Source organism: Ascaphus truei, chromosome 7, assembly GCF_040206685.1.
Source record: "Ascaphus truei isolate aAscTru1 chromosome 7, aAscTru1.hap1, whole genome shotgun sequence".
NCBI lineage: Eukaryota > Metazoa > Chordata > Amphibia > Anura > Ascaphidae > Ascaphus > Ascaphus truei.
Window position 1 is genome coordinate 24,643,546 of NC_134489.1, and position 21,334 is coordinate 24,664,879.

Sequence of the window (21,334 nt, forward strand, 5' to 3'; positions counted from 1 at the left end):
AAGGAGCACTGAACAGAAGGCTCAGGGTATTAGGGAGTTCGGCCAGACCTGTGGATTAGGGGAGGTGGGGGTGGCTACATACCCTGCCTGCGCAGCTGATGGTCCTTGGTGTTGCCCCTCTCCTCTGTGCTGGTGAGGGTCTCCTGCAGGTGCTGCAGCTTCTCCTGGTTCTGCAGGTGAGCCATGCGCAGCTGGGACCTCAGGTCCTGGATTTCAGACAGCAGGCTGCTGCGGTCAGATGACAAGAGATGCTCCAGGACAAGGCGCTTTTGCTCCTCCTGGGAAGGGTGGCGATTAATGAGACGCTGAACATTACATACCGAGGGCAGAGTAGAGGATAGGCTGCCTAGCTTTTAAAAGGGATCTGCAAACACTTTGTAGAGCAATGAAATGGTGCATTACGAAGCAAACTGTTGACTGCTAGAGGGGAGCGCAAGGGGTTAATATGCAACGGGTACTACTATTACGAGAACGCGTGTGGTTTGAGAGTCTCAGACTCACACCCGGGGGGCGGCTTCTCACCTGCTCCTTTACAAGATGCTCCATTCTCGCTGCCAGGGAACCTTTATCCCCAGAACCGTGGTGACGGAGATGTGACTGCAGCTCCAGGCGCAGGTATTCCCGCTCCTTCTCAAAGAGGCCCTGCACGGTGTGCAGCAGCTCCCCCCTCCAGTCAGAGCCAACATCGGGGGCATCCTGCGGGAGAGACAGTGAGACTCAGCCCTTCATGCACGCACACACGCACACGCACACACAGAACAATCAGTACCTTTTCCCTTCTCCCTGCAGCCTGTGTCATGGCGCCTCTCAATGACTGGATGGCTTCTTGCAGATTTTGCTTCTCTCTTTGCCAGGTGTCTCTCTCCGGCAAAGGCTGAGCATCTATGGGATAAGACCTCTGCAATGCAGGGCGCTCTGAAAGGGCTAGAATCTTGCAGCTCTCCTCGTGCACCATCTGCAACATGCTCTGGACACAGGAAAAACAAATGGTACTTGCAACTATGAACACACACACACACACACGATCAACTGATCAAGGCTTAGACAGAATAGAAAGAGAAACACTCCTTCCCTCTCCGACATCCCCTCAGTGCTATGTGGTTACAGGGTAAGAACCTGAAGTCAGTGCTGCAAGGGTCGAACAGCGACCATGTGTATAATAGCAATAGAAGCGCCGCCATCCACACCCATACGTGTTACCTGTAAGTGTGCAGGGAGTCCTCTCTCTCTTCTGGAATCTACCTCCTCCTGTCCTGTGTGCAGCAGGCGCTCTGCCAGCTCCGCTCTGTAATCTGAACACAAAGACTCACTTTAGGAGGTGCCTGAAACAGCTGGGATTGGCCTCCAAAAGCTTTTAGAAAACCCTCCTCAAACCCAGGCCAGTCAGGTGCTAATTACCAGCATTGGTGATCTGAGCCATAGCATATGTGATGAAGACTGCCTCATTAAACCCCCCAGTCACACTTATTAGGTGCATTAAACAAAATCGAGGGGGTAAATAAACTAGAGCTCAGGCACAAGAACAGAGAGGGGAACTTACAGAGTTCCTCGGATAGTTCACTGGCCATTTTGTGGGCCGCGGGGCCCGTTTCGTCCTCATGAAAAGAAGACGACTCCGTTAGGGTGCGCTCTGCATCCCCGACCTGAAAGGGAGGAGAAAAGGTAACTTTCTAGCAGTCCCCACCCAACCTGCACCCCCAGGATGGACGCTAAAGCGGCAGCCACACGTCCCTAGTGATAGCCTGGCAGCAGTCCCATTGTGAGGCATCATTGTTTACATCAACAATGAGGGCAATAGAAGCTCTGATGTCATCAAGCCATTACCTCAGAGGTTTGATCTGTCAGCATTGATGGGTCAGGAGCAGTGTCTCTTTATAGCAACGTGCCAGCCCTGCCCTGATCTTACAACAAAATACTAGCTGCCTGCGAAGTCCTCCCGGGGCAGAGTTTTGCCTTTGCTGTGATACCACATATAAGAGACGTGGAAGCCGATCAGCGAGATTCCTCTACACGAGGCTCCCTCTGCAGCTCACGTGAAACAGTTTGCAGAACATCATTCAGTTCACTTTTCAGTGCAGTATAAACAAGAAAAAACATCACTTTTAAATATTATTAAACAAAATCTTTACCTGGTCACATGATGAGACAGAGATATACATATTTTTTTTTAACCCTTCATGATGTAGAATCATAATGTACACCTGTTATTTTTATAGGTGATTAAATCAATCGCACTATAATAAGAGCGCAGGAGTTGCATGTTGTCTAATAAATAGTAAAACAAAAGACAATTGAACAGATCCTGCCCCTGCCTCCTTCAGACAGACCTGTGAGTAGCGTAGGGTTGTCAGGCAGCACGGAGTTACACCGACCATCAGTCGGGAAAAGGGCAGCATTACAAATGGTTTAACAATTGCTGTACAGAAGGGTCCTTTTCAAGGACAAGAACCTAAAATGAAAGGAGACTTACCGGGCTGCTCGAGTGCGTTTCATGGGAGTCCGGCATGGAGTAGCTGCTTCCGGTGAGAGACGGGGTGCTGGATCCCAGAGCGTGGGGGATGAACTGGATGGGACGTGTCAGGAAGACTGATGACTTAGATTGGATGAGGTCAAGGTCAGCGCTGTACTCCATGCTGAGCTCAGAGAAGGGGGTGAGGGCTTGCAGGCTGTGCATGTTGTCCTCCTGCTTCCTGAGCATCTCCGGCGAGTCCCAGGTGCTCATGTCTGTTAAACTGTCCCTGAAGCTCCTGGGTTTGTCTGCAGCTTTCAGGGGCTCGGAGGGATTATTTCCTCGGCCGTCCTGCATTTCGTGGCTGTATTGCTGCAGCTCCACCGACAGGCTGGCGATTGTGGTCTCCTGGCACCCCAGAGCCTCCTGGAGCTTCTGCACCTTAACTCTAAGGCTCTGGGAGTGGGTCTGCAACTCAACCATACGGACATCTCGCTCCTGGAAAGAAGAAATCAGACATTTGCACCGAGTAAAAGAAAAATGTGGGCGATACTAGAGGACCTCTTCTAAATGGAATCAGGTTACTGGCAGGCCTCTTATTAACCAGACTTCAAATGCCAGGTACCACCAAAACTGGGTATGTAATGTATGTAATGTATGTATCCTAAATAATGTGTGGTGAAGACCTACTCATGTCTCAAGTTGCAAAGCCAGTACAACCAACCTCACACTGATGAGACCCACACGGTCGAAACATGTCTGTGAGTGGGTTTATTGGCTTTGCATCTCATCCCAGGCTATGTTTAGAAGCTGTGTTTAAAACAGCGAGCATTGGCTTAAGGGTTTTCCATGTAATGTGGACAAAAGGTGGCACTGTGTGCTCATTTGCATGTCATTTCCCAGAATCCCTTGCTGCAGTGGAAGCACTGTATGCTCGGTGATAATGGTGAAAGACAGGGTTGCAGACCTGTCTAAGACATGTGAATGTGCTCACAAGTAATATTTTTATATGTATGTATCACCATTAATGTACATAGCGCTTCCCAGCAGTAATACACGGGACAATCATAAATAAATAATACAGATAACAGGTCATGGGAATAAGTGCTTCAGACATAAAAGTAAAATGTAGGAAAAGGAGTCCCTGCTCCAAAGAGCTTACAATCTAATTGGTAGGTAGAACGTACAGAGACAGTAGGAGGGCATACTGGTAAGTGCGTATGTAGGGGGCCAAGGTTAATATATGAGGTGTAAATTATATGCTTCCTTAAGCAGGTGGGTCTTAAGGTGGATAGAGAGGGTGCTAGTCGGGTATTGAGGGGAAGGGCATTCCAGGTGTGGGGCAGTCAGTGAGAAGGGTTTAAGGCGGGAGAGGGCTTTAGATGCAAAGGGTATCTAGATCATATGTGGCCACCTTATAAGTCAATACCCAGTGATCATACCCCCAAGTATACGTGTCACAGTTAAACCCATCCACACATCTCAGTCTAGTAATAACAGGGTCTTATTGCCTCAGCGTTTCCCAGCTCTTGTTACCTTGAGCTGCTGCCGTACTTGTTCAGCTCTTGCGCCTCTGTGCTCACACTCCCCACGCAGCTCTGCTAGCTCACACCTCATGCTAGTGAGGAGGCCCTCTGTGCTCTTCAGCTCGGCTTCTCTTTCCCTCGCCACGTTCTCTGCAGCCCTCAGCTGCTCATTCAGACCAACCTGAGAAAAAGGGAACACAAAATATTCAGACTGGAAAAGTAGCAAAAACATTTGGGTATGTTAAAGCAGCAATACGGGTATCACTTTTATATTTTTTATTACAGGATTGAAGAAGGGGGTCTCCGGAGATGAAATGTGTTCATTTCAGCTGTGGGGGCCCCACTGCTTTCAATGATACTTACCTCCATAGGGGGTGTCAGTATCTCTGCAGTCGGAGAAACGGTGCGCCCCACATACTGGCGGCGTTTAAATGTCCCGCGTCACACGGGCCAATAGAAAGCCGTGACGTCATCTGGTGCAGCTTCCTATTGGCCCGTGTAACCTGGACATTTAAACTTTTAAGAGATACTGGCACCCCCTACGGAGGTAAGTATCTCTGGAAGCAGGTGGTCCCTGGAGCTGAAATGAATAGTTCAGCTCCGGAGACCGCCTGCTACAAACCTGTAAAAAAAAAAAAAATGTAAAAAAAATAATAATAATGAAACACGTATTGCTGCTTTAAGACGCTTTAAGTCGTACTTTGTCCGCAAGTATATAGGGGTCCCACATAAGCAGGGTCAGAAGCCTTTTACAGTCTGAAGAAACAAAAATAATTATAATATTCTGTTACAGCACTGCCTGACTGGAAACATGGTTCCCATCTTGCGCCTGTGCACAATACCCCACCCCAGCTAATATTTCACATCTATTGGTACAATAAATAGGACTCACTAAGAGATGGAAGTATTCATTATGAACATGTCTTACCAGACGACGTTCTGTCTCTGGCTCAGAGGGTAGCTGGCTCTGTGCAGTCACCTTTGCGTCCAGCCTCTGTATCTCTTCAGTTAGCAGCCGAGTCTTGGCCTCCCACTCTCTCAGGTGCTGCTTCAGCTTCTGTATCTCTTCCTTATACCTCTCCTCTCTTTTACTTTGCTCCTGCAGTAACTTGGAAACCTGCTCTCTGTGCTCCTGCAGCTCAGAATCCAGAGCAGAGTTCTGTGCATGCAGCTCCTGCAACTCTGTGTCTGTTACTTCAAGGCAGACATCCCTCTGAGACAGCTTATCCTCCAGCTCAGAGAGATCCGCAATCCTCTGCTCCTGCAGTGTCTGTACCAGCAGCTCCTTCTCCATCAGGGAGGCCTCGCTCTCCCGCAGGGAGTCATCCAGCTCCTGCACCTGGGAGGAGAGGATGGCGACCTCGGCCTCTCTCTGTGACAAGCAGGTCCTGAGTAGCTCGCCCTCTTCCTGAAGGCTGCTGTGCTGCAGACGGAGTGTGTGCAGCTCCCGCAGCTGCTGCCTGCTGGACTCTTGCAGGTTGTGCAGATTTTGCTCCAGGACCTCCACCTCCGCACCACACAGAGCCTCCCTCTCCTCCAGCTGCTGCTCCAGTGCCTCCCTGGCAGTGCTTACTTCCTCCAGCTCTTCCTGCAGCTCCTTTACACTCCACCCTGGCACTTGCCGTGCTCCCTTCCTCAGCTCTCTTTGCAGGTTCTCCACCTCCCCCAGTCCCAGCTCATCCAGGCTCTCCTGGCTGTCGCTGACCTCGTGCCGGACTGGCCCCAGCTGCTCCAGCTCCTGCTGCAGCTTCTCGATCACTTCATGCAGCTGCTCCACCTCCTCCTCCTTGTCCTTGCGCAGCCTATCCTGGTCGCTGCGGAGATGCTCCACCACTGACCTCAAATCCTCCATCTCCGCGCTGCGCGACTCGGCAACCTGCAGGGAAAAGACCGCGAATGTGAGGACCGTGTGTGCGTTGCTACTGTACGCACGTGGGAATATGCATTCATTCAAAAGAAGGTTAACGGCAGCACCGACTCCTGGACAAATATCACTGCACTGATACTTTTACTCGTAGCAGCACAGGATGCTCAGAGGTGTAATCCTTTGTCCGGCATAAAACTATAAGAAGGTAAGAAGGAAACCAAACACTATCTAGGAGAGAGCGCTAGGTGTTCAAGTGTTTGTTTGCTTGCCAGAGATCTAATCAGTCCCTATATTAGAGAAGGCTGGGAACTAAAAACACACAGCTGTCCTGGCTCATTACAATGGACTGGTTGGACCACAGCAGAAACCCTAGAGGGTCTATGGGACTGTAGCATATTCCCTGGCACTTCCCTGCAGCAGCGACACTCAGCGCTACTAAAAAACATTTTATGGGCAAGAAAGTTCCACGGCTGATTTGCCTTTAGACATTTGGGCTCAGATGATACAATCTACAATGGAAAGCAGCCTTGAGGGTTTACAGTTAAGCGGCTAAAAGGGTGATGCAGTATTTATCCAGCTTTGCTCTTCTCTGGGACAACTAACAGGAATGAGGCAATTCGCCATACACATTATAATCTAATGAACGAACCTGTGAAATCTTCACGGTAGCAGCTTTCATTTCCTATATTCGGGTGAATACTGCGCCCCTCACCTGACTATAGGAGGCCCCCTGCATCTCCTGCTGCAGCCGTAGAAGCTGCTCATTAAGATGATCGATCTCCTGGTTCTTCTCTCGCATCAAGGCCTGAGGGAGCTCCAGGGAAGAGCTGGTTCTTTCCGGACCTCTGTGCAGCTGCAGAGCGCAGGAATATTACAGACCCATTAATACACCGCTGCCTGCCGACTCTCCCCCACTCCCATTACTCTCCCCCACTCCCATTCGCAAGACCTGGATTACCTTTAGCTGCAGGTTCTTTTCCTGGACTTGGTGCACAGCCAGCTCACTCTGCTTACACTGGACCTCCAGCTGCATGTTCAACTGCAGAACTTCCTCAGTCTTGCTTATTAGGTCCTCTCTGAACTGCTCCAGCTGCTCCACCAGACTTTCAACCTATATACAGATGTGAGCAACTTGAGCGAATTGGCTGCTGTGACCGGCTTGCTCATGCAAACCTCTCTTATGTACATTACCTCCTTCTCCTTCCTGAACAGGGCCTCTCGCTCAGCCTGCAACTGTTCCTTCAATGCCTGGTCAGGCTCTCCCGCCACAGGCACCCAGTGCCGGGCCTCATCTACCTTGGACTGGAGGGCAGATAGCTGGAGAACATTGTTGTAGTGCTGCTGTTGCAGAGCGTCCTTATCCTGCAAGAAGCAGGTGGTGAGGGGTCTGTAGCACTGCCATGAGTACCAACTCACCCACTGCGCCCGCTCCAGTTCTAAAACCTGCTGGCGCCTTATTTTTGGGGGTCTGAGGAATTTTGACTTTCCTGAGGTCACACAAGTTGGCTCATTCTGCAAACTAACGAACTAGGGCAGATTGCGCTGTGGTGCTCCTTCCACAAACGGAGTCAAGCCCTGAACCAGTCTCTGCCCTGTCTATAGGCTGCTCTAGTAGAAATGGCACAGTCTAAATGTATATAGGTGAACAATTTCTACCACTTCAAACAAACTAATAGACTGGAAGGTCTCCGAATGGATTTATTGCTGCCAGAAACATATAAATAGAAAATGAATACTGCTACCTAAATCAAGAGGGTCCTTGCGCTAGCACTAAATACAGCTGCACAAGCAAACTGCCTGATGCTTCATCCTGCTCAGGGTAAAAAGTGCTGAGTTTGTGAGCTCTCCAAGAGGAGAGAATTAATGAGCTACTTAAAGCTGTGTCCACCTTCCCCAGCTTGCAAGAAGAGCAACATTTCAAGGCAATTTATACTGCAACGTTTATCAGGGAGTATGATGGATTGAGATGGGTAAACATGGAGTCTGTACCGGACATTCTTCCATGGAGCGAAACGCTTAACATTCTATGATTGCCATGGAAATCCAACGGCTTCACCTGACCAGCAGGATTCCAGCAGCTGATAACAAGGAGCCCTGGGACATCAGGTGACCCCATCTCGATGAGCACGAGAAGATGCGTGGCGTCTGCTCTGCCTCTCTTTACCTGCAGAAGCTCCTGCTCAGTCCTGCGCACTTCCTGCAGCTCCGCTTCCAGCTGGCTGCACTTCTTGGCAGCCTCAGAGTTGCTCAGGGCAGCTTGTTCCAGCTCTTGGATCCTCGCCGACATCTTGTCGATTTCCTCGTTTCTCTCGGCGATCTCCTGCTCGAGGTGATCTTTCCCGAGCCGCAGCAGGTTACAGTCGTCCGCCTTCTCCTTCACTCGAGCCTCCAAAGTCTCCAGCTGTGGAAGGGAGAAACGGAGAGCTGGAGGCACGACAAGCCAATGCATTCTGGGCAAGGGATCAAAGCGTGAAGCACTAAGCAGCATACTCACAGGAGAGGACTGAAGATCAGACAAGTGGGTGGCAGAAGTAGTATTAGACAAAAGCAGTAGGGGGGGGAGAGGAGGAAAGTCGGATTTAAGAAAAAAAATAAAATTCCTAAGCCTTTGCAGAGAGGCGCCATGCAGAGCCAAGAAGTGAAGCAGTGCATTAGACATGACACGTGCTCATACCTGGACACCCCAGTCATGGAGCTGTGTCACCCATCATATGGAAAGAAAAAGGAAAAGCTCAGTTAATGGTGTAGGGCAGGGGTACGCCAATCCTTAGGGACTGGGATATAGTAGGCACACGCGCGCCGGAGCGCACGGCGTTGTGCGCGCCTAATGAAGAGGCGATCCGTTGCCTGGGGAACTGGAGAAGCGACGGGGAGGCGTGCCGTGACATCACGTGAGAAGTTCGCTCTCATTGGCTGAACAGCGCACGTGACCCGGCCGTCACGCAACAAAAATAAAATGACGCGCACTCTATGGCCGTTCTCATAGAGGCGCATTCTCCCCCCCCCCCCAGGTGCCGAAGCAGGGATATCCTGAAAACCTGACCTGTTGGGGGGGAGGCGGGGGGGGGGGGGGTTAAGGATTGGAGTTGAGCCCTCCCTGGTGTAAGGTATAATAGAAATGACGCCTTAATCCTCCGCTGTGCGAGACAATGTGGCAGATAAATCTAGCAATTTATACACACCCCGGGACCTGCTGCGAGCTCCTCCACAGCACAAACGTCCTACAGCAGGAGCGGCCAGCTCCAGTGTTAAAGGGCCACCAACAGGTCAGGTTTTAAGGATACTCCTGCTTCAGCAGATGGTTCAATCAGTGCCTTAGTCATTGATTGAGCCACCTGTGCTGAAGCAGGGATAGCCTTAAAAGCAGACCTGTTGGTGGCCCTTTAACACTGGAGCTGGCCACTCCTGTCCCAGAGGACCAGCTACAATACACCCAAATCCATCCTTCATGAAGACACAGTGTAGCAAAGAGAACTTAGCAGCAGTTTGTTATCCATTAACCATCAAGTACAACTGGTAACAGGACCAGGAAAGCAGTACAAACGTAGGATTCGGGTACTGGCATCCCGTCGCGCTATTTTGGGTTAACGTATCAGATGTAATCAATACATAATTACAGATTATTATTATTATACCACACTGGCGGGCTGTGTGCTTCACAAAACAGTTTATATTCTGTTGCTGTAATCACAATGCTGGCAGCTTTCCTTGGGAGCGCATAGTGTGAGTGCACATGTATGTTTAACACTGCTGTCCCCACCAGTGAGGCCTATACACGTTACATTATACACGGCTGTATGACCTGCGTGACACATACCCCGTGTGCCCTGGACTCTCCCAGATTTTTCAGAGTCTGTTTCAGCTGCTCCTCCAGTTTCTGGATCTCATGCTGGAAGTCATCTCTCTCATGCTCCCGCTCCACAGCCTGCTCCTGGAAGGAAATAGGAGGTGCGGGGCGTTACCCAATCACTCCCTACTGCAACAAGTGCTTCAAACGCTGGCTACTATAGGACACCTGGAAAGCGTTGTGGGACGCCATATCAAGGTACTGGGGGGAGAATCCTGAGCACATTTCTATTACTCCGTCCTGACCTTCACTGAGGCATTAGGATGTTTATGTTTTGCAGTGAAACTTTAATAAATATCCCCCACTGTCTGCTCTAGAACAAGGGTGGCCAACTGCAGTCCTCAAGTGCGACCAACAGGTCAGGTTTTCAGGATATCCCTGCTTCAGCACAGGTGGTCAGAGACTGAACCACCTGTGCTCAAGCACAGATATCCTTCAAACCTGACCTGTTGGTGGCCCTTGAGGACTGCAGTTGGCCGCCACTGCTCTAGAATATGGCAAAGGTCAATGGCCGAGACTGGAATTGAATCCACAGGCATGTGATCTTTAGATTAACATATTAACCCCACCTAAATCAATGGCCCTAAACAAATCAATGGCGTTCCTAGCCGCTCACATCCATGAAATGCCGCTGGTTCTTCAGCTGCTTCTCCAGCGACTGGATCTGCTGCCTAAGATCGGACACATCAGACATCCTCCTAAGCAGCTCCTGGTTCCGTGACACCTGCTCTTCGAGCTCCACCTCGAGCACCTTCATTTGGGACTGGAGGTTGGAACGGTCCTTCTTCGCCTGGCAGTGCAGCTCCAGCTTCTCTTTGGCCAAGCGCTCGGTCTCCTTCAGCAGCTCTGTAGGGGAGAGGTGAAGCCTTCAGCGTCAACACATGGTAACAACAGCACAAGAGGCACCTCAAAGCTAAACTGTGGTGAGCAGAAATCCATTCCAATCAGGTGCCACTTTATTTAACAGAACCGGGAACACACATTTCAAACCCTTCTTAAACAGGTTTCTGCGCTGACAAGTGCCTACAATAGACCACAGAGCAACGTGTTGTAGGCTCATCTGGTAGCACAAGGACTGGAAGGCTGGCAATCAAGCGATTTCTGTAAGATCTTGATTAACCAGCTATAGGCCGCAACCCCCAGTATGATAGTCCAGAGTAAGCATCTTTCAGCAATTCACCAAAACGGTTACACATACCGCCACGACAAATTAAACAGACTGGTACCCAAGGGCTGTCCTTCCATGATCACCCTTCTCTTGGCTGCTGGAGGAGTCTGCAGAATAAGGATTATATGCCCTCGCCGGGAGAAAACAGGCTGATCAACATTACACAAAGTTGTTTAGTGCATGGAGATTCCAGGTAAGGATTCTGGTTCTCTTCAAAGATAAGACACATATGTATTCCTCTACTCTAAATGAGGGTCTTCTCTTTATCTGACTCAGCGGGTGCGTGTCACGTTTATTAGCAATACTCCAATAGTGACCATGTCATGCACACGTTTACAACCACGATGACAAAGATTCCTCACCCACTTCCACATCTCTCATGTTGCCAGAAAGGACCTCCTGCAATCTCTGAAGAACCTCTCGTTCTTCCTCAAACACGGGGGGTTCCTGTGTCTGCATCTTCAGTTGCTCCCGGGCCTTCTCCAGCTCCACAACCAAAAGGCGCTCGGCTGTCTCCTTCGCTGACAGAGCTTCTTCCAAGGTCACCTTCTCCACTGTGTAACCATCAATGATGCCTGCAGCAGAGTCCAGAAACAAAAAGGGAAAGGTGACAGGGTGAGAAACTCAAGTTGGACTCCAAGCAAAGGGTTACAGACTATACAAAAACAATGGCAGCTTACTTCGGTAAACCCCCATTTTATAGCCTGCACATTACCCCAATTACCTTCATCTGCTATTTATTTTTGGATGATCTCCTCTTTCATAATATTTAGGGCAAAGGTGGGCAGCCAGTAACCCACGGGTCACAAGTGGCACCAGTGTGTCAAACTAGAACCCCAGTCTATTCAATATGTTGGAATAGGACTTTTGATACCGTTTACATTTTAAAAACATGTTAAGCAGACTGCACGTGTATAAAGAGAGATTTCGTTTTGGTCCTTGGAGCTATGTGAGGCTGCGGCCCCGCTGGCTACTGCAGCGCCCGCTGTGGCAGACGCTGCAGGGACAAGAGCCGCCCCACAATGAGGCCGGGCCCGCTGCGAGGGGCGGCTGCTGCGCTGCGCCGACAAACTCCTGCTCAAGAAAATTGAGAGCAGGACACGCGACGGAGCGCTAGGCCACGCCACCCGGCAGTTCAGCCAATGAGGGCGAACCTGCCGGGTGACATCACGGCCGCGCCCCAGTCACTCCCCCATCACGCCCCCCGTATTTCCCCCTGCAGCTCACTGCAGACCGGGGGACTCGACTGCACATGCCGCCTGCCTTGCAGGTGCGCGTGCAGCGCAGGCACTGGGGCCGAGGCCTTAGGGCCACACAAGGCCGCCTTATTAGGTTAGGCTGCACATCACTGCTTTAGGGTCTTTATTCCCTTTAAACCTATTCCTCCACCAATTCAATAAATAGGCTGTTCCGTGCATGTGCCGCCTTCTCAGTGAAGAGCACTCGGATCTCCAACGTTCACACCTCAAACTATGAAGGCCGACTTCTTGCCCTAGCACGCTTTAGGCCATGCCTATAGTGCCGTCGATGGCGACACGACGAGTGACGTCACCCGTCGCCACCGGCGAAAGTTATATTTCGCCGGGCGTCGTCGTCGCATGTTTCCGGCAATTTGATTGGTTCAAGGGCCGTCACGTGACGCGACAGCCCTTGAAAAATCAAATGTTGCCAGCTACCAGTTTTCGCGATTGCGACGTCGCCTTGTCGCTGTCGTGCGCACTATAAGCGCACGCGGCGGCGGCAATGCATTTGTTTTCGGGCGACGTGGCATCGCCGGCACTATAAGCACGGCCTTAGAAAGCTGTAGCCGGCCTTTGTATCCTCCTACTCACGACAGTCTTAAGAACAGCTCCAACAAGTAGTGCCCGGCGCAGATTGCCTGTCAGTAACCCCTCCTCCCTTGCCCAGGCCTCTCCTCACCCTGTGCTTTGTGCAGTTCCACTTGCAGCTGATTCTTTGCCTCCGTCTCCTGCTCCAGATGTTTCAGCAGGTCCTGGTTCTGAATCACCACCTGAGCCGTCTCTTGGTTCCTGCGGTTAAACTGCTCCTGGAAGCGCTGCTGCATCTCGTGGGTCTGCTCCAGCTACAAACACATGGGCAGCGCATGAAGCCACTTCGGGTCAGATATAAGGATTAACTGCCAGAAGGGCTTGTACTGCAAACGTGGTGGCCTCCCTGGCTGCGATGGGTTAAAAGGAAGTAGTGTTTTCACAGTGCGGATCTCAAACTATTTAATATCCGATCACTGAAAACGGATCAGTGCTGAAGGCAGATTGTGAGATCCCGATCAGACATTGAATTTTTTTTTTACTGTACATCAATACATTTCCCAGCGAAAAAGGCATGGCGCCCACGCATTGCCGCCATTCATAGTAAGGAACGGCTTCTGAATATACCGTTTATATTAACGTGCCCGCTTCTGCCCTTCTGTGAGGTCGGTGCTTCTGCTGCTCACCTGCGTCGCAGACCCTGTAACCATCTCTAGCAGCCGCTCCACGGCAGTGCGCAGGCGCTGGCCGATCCTCAGGATTTTCTCCTCATTCTCCAGGCCCAGCTCCAGGCTCCCAAACATGCTGTCACAGAGATACTCCGACAGCTCGTAGCCCTCGTCCGTCCCACAGGACAGCAGGCTGTGCTCGGTCATGGTCTCACAGTCTGGGCTCTCGCGATGCTGCTCACCTAGCAGGAGAGAGGATTATTTGCATCGTGTTTGTGTGCGGATCTGCATACGAGAACACGACAGGCACATCTACCCCACAGAGAGGACCGTTTAATGCTCGTCGGCTCCAAAGCAGAAGTACTTTGAAATACTTTGTCAACTTTTTAAAAAAATATTAGTTAATAAATTTAGAATTTGAAAATTAAAAATCAGGCAACATACTATATAAATATATTTTAAATTTTTTTATATATATATATAAATATATTAAAATTATAGTGTGGTATAAGGCAGCGGTGCGCAAACTGGGGGGCGCGGGGTTTAGAGGCCCCGCACACTTCCCGAAGGCACTTAAATTAAGTGCCGGGGAAGCGGCGAAGGCCTCTGTAAACCTCACTTACCTTGGCTCCGACGGCTTCTTAGATGCGTCGCCATGGCAACCCTCATGTGACATCATGACGCCGGAGCCGAGGTAAGAGGAGGGGGGGGGGGGGGCGTGGAGAGAGGGAACTGCCGGCAGGGGGGCGCAGGGAAATAAGTTTGCGCTCCCCTGGTATAAGGAAGAGGGTAGATAGGTGAAAGCATTTAAATCAGGGGTGGCCAACTCCAGCCTTTAATGACCACCAACAGGTCAGGTTTTAAGGATATCCCTGCTTCAGCACAGGTGGCGCAATTAGTGGCTCAGTCATTGTGACTGAGTCACCTGTGCTGAAGCAGGGATATCCTTAAAACCTGACCTGTTGGTGGCCCTTGCGGGCTGGAATTAGCCATCCCTGATTTAAAGTAACAATCCCACCTGGAGATATATATTTTTTTCGCGGATTTGGAACCAGGGGAACACCGCTGCTCTCTGCTAGGCCGCATCCCACCAGGCTAACAGGAACCCAGACATGAGGGCGTATCTTGATTTTTAACATTTTTATCTCAATCTTCAGGCTTTGCCAATACAATTTCCATTACATTTTAGCTAGGGCGACTATGCATCATTACATTTAGCAATTTAATGATGTAATGTCAGTTTCTCCCTATGGCCCTTATATCAGTGACGTATGGAAGGCGCCGGGGGTTGCTTCTCCAATCTTGCAGCCGTGATTTCAAAACAAAAACCGCCGGAGTTGAGAAACTAATTGTAGGCGTTTTTGTTCCAACAAATAAATCTATTAATAATGGCTTGTACATTTTTCAAGTCTGAAGATGGATATGTTAATAGGTACCATTTGCAAGTAGATACAATTACAATTGTACCCAGGATTAACACGTTATTAAACACCTAGAACGGTAGAAGAATGGTCTTTAATAAAGGAGGATAATTGACACAGAAAAGGTTTTCCACTCGGGTGGTAATGTTTATACCTACATATTTATGGGATGCCAATTTAGTTAAACTTCGTGTTCCCTTGGTAAAAGTTGCAGGAGTCTCTACAATCTTCACCTGACCTCAGGCCTCCTCCCTTGTAGGAAATGGATCTAATGGAATATTCCACCACTACAATATTTTTAGGAAGACTTAAGATTCCCCACAAACTGATGTATAGCAGCAGCTTCTTGCTACGCAAAGAACTTCATCACTTGTGACCAACTATAAAAAGATCTATGTATACAGACGTGTAAAATCAGCGTGTTGTTAGCAGTTGTAAGACGGGTCTTACTGTTCTCTGGAAGCTCACTAGCTTTCAGGGCCACAGAGAGGCCCCACGGCTTTGCCAAAGCATCCATGTCACCCGCTGTGTCGTCCTGGGACAGGCTGTTGTCCAAGCAGAGACCAATTTTCTTGCTTATTAGGTCCTCGGTGGAAAGCGTGCTCTTCAGCACTTCTGTGAAAATCTTGATGAGCCGCTGGCAGGAATGCTGCAGCTTCTTCCTGGAAGTAAAACATGCTATAGGGATGTGGACTGCAACCTGCCCCCCTTCCATTTTCAGGAGCCCCTTTCCTTGTGCCAGATACATCCACACAGAGCCTGTCTGACCAAGTACGGCATTGCGATCAACTAGCACAGGAGTTGGGGGTTGCATGGAGCAGCCTCAGTGACAAGAATCAGGCAAATTATGCAAATTAGGCTCCCACATACAGTGCTCCTTCCTCTACTCCTCCCCACTTCAAAGTCATCCATCCCTTGCTCCCCTAATCCACACCAAGCGTCCCCTTCACAGTTACTTACTGCTCCTGCTGGGCACTGCCAACATCGGATCTCAGCATTGCTACCAAGTTCTCTCCCTCCTGGTTCTCACGCTCTCGTCTCTGCACAAGCATCTCCAACTGGGAGTTTGAGGCCTCCATCTCCTCGGCCAGGGCAGACACCCTGTCCTGCAGCTGGGGAGATCGGATCAAAGACAAGAGAGTCAGGAAGCTGATCATGACTTGGGCATGGTCCCCCACGCATTAGATGTGCTGCATTTGCACATCGCTATTGCAGGTCTGGGCCCCCAGAAATGCAGCTCCTTGTGTCACTACAAGACCTCTACTGGATATCCCAAAGACAACAGGCAGCTCCTGAACACTCTCCATCCCTCGTCCTCTGGGGCCCTCACACGTCGGGCACAAGGAACTGAAAACCCGAGAAAACAGAAGACCCCTAGCAGAGAGCTGGCACTCAGCCAACACTGCTTCAATCCATTTGTCTTAACGACACTGCTTGGAGTTGCGTGCACAGGACACTACTTCCAATCTTTACTGCGACAGGCACAGTTACCGTGACAACAACTTGGAGACCTTAACAAGCCAAACAAAAAGGCAAGGATCCACCCCTTCAGCATTCGTGTGTCCACTGCCAGCAGTTTTGCCTCGATATTTAAAACTCAGATCCCTTCAAACATGGGATCCTATTTACAGGGCACTGGGTGACTACTAAAAAAAATTATGTATTATACATGAAAGACTACAAAACTGGGCCAACGATTCGGTCCTAAGATAGTCCACATCAGGGCCGAAATGTTGGTCCAGTTTTTGTATTTTTCCATGCATAATAAACTATTGTGATCATAAATGTGTCACGCCCTTTTTTATTTTTAAGTTTTTCTATTCACACCTTAAACTGGGAGGTGTCTGAAAGACAACAGAACAGCTTTCTTCTGGGCTTAAGAGTGACTTTGGTTTAAACTTTAATGTGCCAGGCAGTCAGATTACACATGAATTTTTATTTTACTGCGGTATTTCGGAAAGGTTTGGGTCACATGGCAAGATAAAGCCATAATTTGCCAGGCGTTACTCATCACTAATAAGAGCCGCCGGACAGATTCCACCGGGTATATCAGCTAGTCACTAATAAGAGCCGCCGGACAGATTCCTGTAACTCCCCAACACAGTGCAGCAAGTGCTTGTCGAATACACACGTGCCAAACAACCCCCTGCATTCCCTGCACTGTCCGAGCTCACGGGGTCACCCCGGACCTGGTAGGTTACACACCTGCAGTACAAGTCGGCTCTTCTCCTGGAGCTGCTGCATCATGCTCTCTCGCTCAGTCTGGTGAACAGTCTGCTCCGTCTCGGCTTCTCTTGCAGACATCTCTTCTTTCTCCTGTAGCGCCGCCTTTTTCTGTACTTCAAACTCATCCTGAAAGTGCAAAAAAAGTTGAGACTTCCAATACAAAGGCTCCCAGCTCCTGGCTGCAACACATTAAAAAGTGTTCCCTCTTGGGCTGCTTAGTACAACAGGTAAATAAAAAAGGTGTACGCTGGGTGCGCGACATGAGAAATCCAACAATGCAATGCCAGAAACACAGGAATTGGGGTGTGGGATCCAAGGTAAAGACTCCATGTTTGTACCTTGAGCTGAGTGATCTGCTGCTCCAGTAACATCTCCGACTGACACTTCAGCAACTCGATCTCGTCCTGGAACCGCAGCTGCTGCTCAGACTTGTTCTGTAGCTCTGCAGACAGGGACTGGCGCTGGCTGTTCAACTCTGCCACCCGGAGCTGAGAAGGGACATGGCACAGTCACGCCATGCTAATAAAAACCAGGTGTACAAAGCACACAGATCGTCGACACAATATAAAAAGCACAGAAATACCAACCATTAGCACTAAGTAGCAGTTGATGAGATTAGGTGTTTACGGAGGGGTGAGATGGTGTGGCGTTGTAACACCTGTGTGCAACATTAAGGGTGGGCAAACTCACAATATGGCCGTGGCGAGGTTCAGATTTATTACTGGGTCAGAGGTCACTGACCTCTTGTCTCTGGAGCTGCTCTTTCAGCTTGTCCAGCTCTTCCTGCAGCCTCTGTGTCTGCCTCTGGACCTCGGACCTGTGCAGATCACACAGTTCCTGCAAAGCAGTCTGGTTCTGCTCCTCCATCCGCAGCACCTCCTCCCGCAGAGAGTCAAGGGCTTGGTTCTTCTTCTCCAGCTGGCAGTTCTGCTGCTCTTGCTGTTCCTTCAGCTCTTCCTACCAAAAAGGTTACCAGCGTGAGGGGATAGTTACACACTATCTGCCTGTGTTGTGTGTTGAATGCACATCACAAAATACAGCAAAGAATCAGGTAACCGGGTCTGCTCAAGTTGAAATGCCGACAGAGTTAAACTTTTGGGGTGACCGCTGCAGTTTGAGAAATCTGCACTTCCTTGAAGTACATTTGATTTTTTTCAGCATGTACAGAACAGTAAATTGCAGCTGAATGTAACATATAAAAGTACTGTAAGCATTTTCTCCATCAGCCTGGAGCAATCCTCTCTCTTTCCTCCCCCCCCCCCCCCCAATGATCTCCAATTAATCATGATTTGAATTAGCAGGTTACGATCATTTAAATTAGAAATGTCCTGTCTGTAATATTGTTTCAATGTCCTATCAAATCACTGCACGCATTCTAGATCCACATACACGCGTGTCATTAATCAGTGGCTCGGATTAGGCTGGAATAAAATGCCTTTGTGAGGACATTAACAGGTCTCCATATCTGAAGATACAGGGCTGCGCTTCTGATTTACTGCAGCATTGAAGGGGTTAAATAGTGCACCAGGTGACTCAAACCACCTGCTGTGAAACTCTACCCTAGCAACACCCCCCTCAGGGAGCGACAGACCCGGAAACCAGGATGTGTGAAGATACCAGTCTGTTCAGGGAGGCGTTTCCTTTTACTAATAACGGAGAGGAACACTGGTTTTAAATTACTACATTCTAAGCAAACACCCCTTAACTGCCTTCTTCCCCTAAAACAAACACCCCTTAACTGCCTTCTTCCCCTAAAACAAACACCCCTTAACTGCCTTCTTCCCCTAAAACAAACACCTGGCACAAACCACAAGAGAGTGTTAACATTTAAATCACTTCCCCAGCTTCTTCTAAATGTCATTATAAGAAGAGAAACATAGGATACAACATGCTCTTTATCTGACCCCGTGCAGCCATTCATTCCTGTGCCTCCCAGTTGGTATTTCTCAATCACTTGCACACAGGCACAGAAAAGGAAGGTGGATGCGATACCCATTATAAGTAGCTCGTGGGTAAAAGGAGTGCAAGCTTTCAGGGCCACAAAAGGGCCCTTCAGGCAGATTTTGGATTAATTGCCCTTTGAGACAGTTTGTGGTCCTGAAAGCTTGCACTTTTTTTTTTGTTAACCACAAGTTACCCATTACAGGTATCCCTCTTTACTTTTGTCTATTCTACAGGCCAACTCTGTGCCGTCTGCTGTTTGCCCAACAAGGAAACCATGTACACGGCCAACTGAAAAGGCACCAACATTTGTTCAGCCCTTAAAATCACTGGTCTCTCCAACATGGGAATTGCTACACATAAAGGGGAACTCCCGCACAGCTGAGAAGGTGAACCACGGTGAGGTGCTAACTAGGTAGGGGAGATAGAGTATACAGGAGAAAAGGGAGACCTAGTATATAAGCTAATGTATAATGATAATATTAAAATACTTTATTATCAAGTTGATAATAAAGTATTTTAATATTATCATTATACATTAGCAGTGATTGAGTGCTTATATACTAGGTCTCCCTTTTCTCCTGTATACTCTCTAAAATGGGATTAGAAACTAAAATTACAGCTAATTTTACACGTACAAGCACGCTTCTAAAACACTGCAGTGGTGTTCTTGTATATTCTGATTATCTGGTACATTAGGAGTGATCCATAATCGTTCCGCAACAATACAATGGTAAGTGAGCCTGAGGCAGCCATAGGTGGCAGCACCGAGGTTGAGTAGCACGGGGCGCGCAGCGTGCGGGGACCTCACCATATGAGCCGCTTCCAGCTCCTCCGACATGGCTTTCAATTTCTCCATATGGACTGCGGCCAGTTCCTTCCCGGTGTGCTCCCTGGCCAACTGCAGATCCTGCGCGTGCTGCGTACGCCAGCGCGCCTCGGCCTGTGCCAGTTTCTCCTGTAGATCCTGCTCTTTCTGCAGCAGGCGATCACACAGGCAGATCTCGAGCTCTGCCAAGGCCTGTGTGTGCTCATCCCGGATCGTCTGGATCTCAGTCAGATAGGAAGATTCCAGGGTATCCAGTTTGGACAGGTGTGTGGTTTCCAGGTATTCAACTTGTGCTTCGTGCTGCCACTGCAGCTCCGTCACACTGTTGCTCAGCTCCTCCTCATGCAGTCGCTGCAGCTCCGACACACGGTTGCTCAGCTCCTCCTCATGCAGTCGCTGCAGCTCCGACACACGGTTGCTCAGTTCCTCCTCATGCAGTTGTTGCAGCTCCGACACACGGTTGCTCAGCTCCTCCTCATGCAGTCGCTGCAGCTCCGACACACGGTTGCTCAGTTCCTCCTCATGCAGTTGTTGCAGCTCCGACACACGGTTGCTCAGATCATCCTCTGAACCCCTTTGCTGCTGCTCTCTCAGTACTGAAGCTCCGGGTTGGGGAGGTGGCAGCAGATCGCGAGTCTGCTCCTTGTGCTTGTCCTGCGCCCCAGAGAGGTTTCTCTCTTTCAGTTCCCCCAGGAGACTCGGCTGCTTCTCTGTGGATTCCTTGCACTCCTGCTCAAACCTGCAGCAATTACAGAAAAAGACATTCATGTATGGTCATAAACAGCACAGAAATTTACCTGGGGATCACACCTATAAATCAAAAACAAAGTACGCATAAATCTTAGTATATTCCATGTTGTGTGGATTTTACAAAAGCACACAGCATTATAATGGGTGCAAAGTTGCCGCTATATGTTGTTCGTTCTGATAATGCAATCGTTGCAGTCTACAGAAGTGTTTTTCAAATGCAAATATTAGGCGTTTTGTTTAGTACAAGAATGGTTTATCAGCTCCGCTTGTCGCACCTGTCCTGTGTGGTCCTCAGTGCATTGTCGCACCTGTCCTGTGTGGTCCTCAGTGCATTGTCGCACTCTGCCCTCAGCCTGTGGGTGACTTCCTCCAAACCTCTGGCCATCTGTTCCTTGGCGGCTGCCAGTTCCATGTCACACTGACCCTGCAGCGGAGCGCTGCGTGATAGCTGCTCTTTGCTCTGGATTACCACGGATTGCACAGTTGCACACTCCTGTTTCCCCTTCACATCTGCCTCCTGCAGTGTACAATCCCCCACGCTGAGTAGCGTCTCCAGGTCATGGCCTGTGCACTCTGGGGGCGGATGCAGTACTTTCTGGCATAGCATGTGCTCCTTTTGCTGTGAATGAATTAAAAACAGGGAGCAAAGTAAAGCACAATCTACATAAAGCAATATAAAGCAACCCGAGAATGATCTGTTCTTATACTAAAAAGGTAAAATGTTAATCATTTTATCATTTGTTTTTAAACAAGGAGTGCCAGTCCTGATTTATACTACATTCGGGTCTGGTTGATCTTGTGCTACTTCATAAAACAAACCAGGTCTGGATGTAGCTGGGATCAATGATTGGGCATGAAGAGCTTCCATTCAGT

At 49.4% G+C, this 21,334-nt stretch overlaps 1 protein-coding gene across 1 annotated transcript in view; it reads right to left on the reverse strand.

The window, feature by feature from the left end:
* Positions 1–21,334, reverse strand: part of PCNT (pericentrin) — a 41,539-nt gene that overhangs the window by 8,055 nt on the left and 12,150 nt on the right. Inside the window, exons 18-42 of the mRNA XM_075607388.1 lie at positions 20,737–21,080; positions 19,694–20,450; positions 17,683–17,898; positions 17,280–17,429; positions 16,921–17,067; positions 15,676–15,827; positions 15,166–15,377; positions 13,313–13,536; positions 12,778–12,940; positions 11,220–11,432; positions 10,306–10,535; positions 9,660–9,773; positions 8,517–8,537; positions 8,007–8,243; positions 7,034–7,204; positions 6,801–6,953; positions 6,555–6,695; positions 4,904–5,851; positions 3,986–4,156; positions 2,471–2,947; positions 1,541–1,643; positions 1,201–1,292; positions 770–967; positions 523–696; positions 83–278 (exon numbers count right to left, since the gene is read on the reverse strand). Of these exons, the coding sequence (XP_075463503.1) occupies positions 83–278; positions 523–696; positions 770–967; positions 1,201–1,292; positions 1,541–1,643; positions 2,471–2,947; positions 3,986–4,156; positions 4,904–5,851; positions 6,555–6,695; positions 6,801–6,953; positions 7,034–7,204; positions 8,007–8,243; positions 8,517–8,537; positions 9,660–9,773; positions 10,306–10,535; positions 11,220–11,432; positions 12,778–12,940; positions 13,313–13,536; positions 15,166–15,377; positions 15,676–15,827; positions 16,921–17,067; positions 17,280–17,429; positions 17,683–17,898; positions 19,694–20,450; positions 20,737–21,080 (6,004 nt within the window). The remainder of the gene's footprint in view (positions 1–82; positions 279–522; positions 697–769; positions 968–1,200; positions 1,293–1,540; positions 1,644–2,470; positions 2,948–3,985; positions 4,157–4,903; positions 5,852–6,554; positions 6,696–6,800; positions 6,954–7,033; positions 7,205–8,006; positions 8,244–8,516; positions 8,538–9,659; positions 9,774–10,305; positions 10,536–11,219; positions 11,433–12,777; positions 12,941–13,312; positions 13,537–15,165; positions 15,378–15,675; positions 15,828–16,920; positions 17,068–17,279; positions 17,430–17,682; positions 17,899–19,693; positions 20,451–20,736; positions 21,081–21,334) is intronic.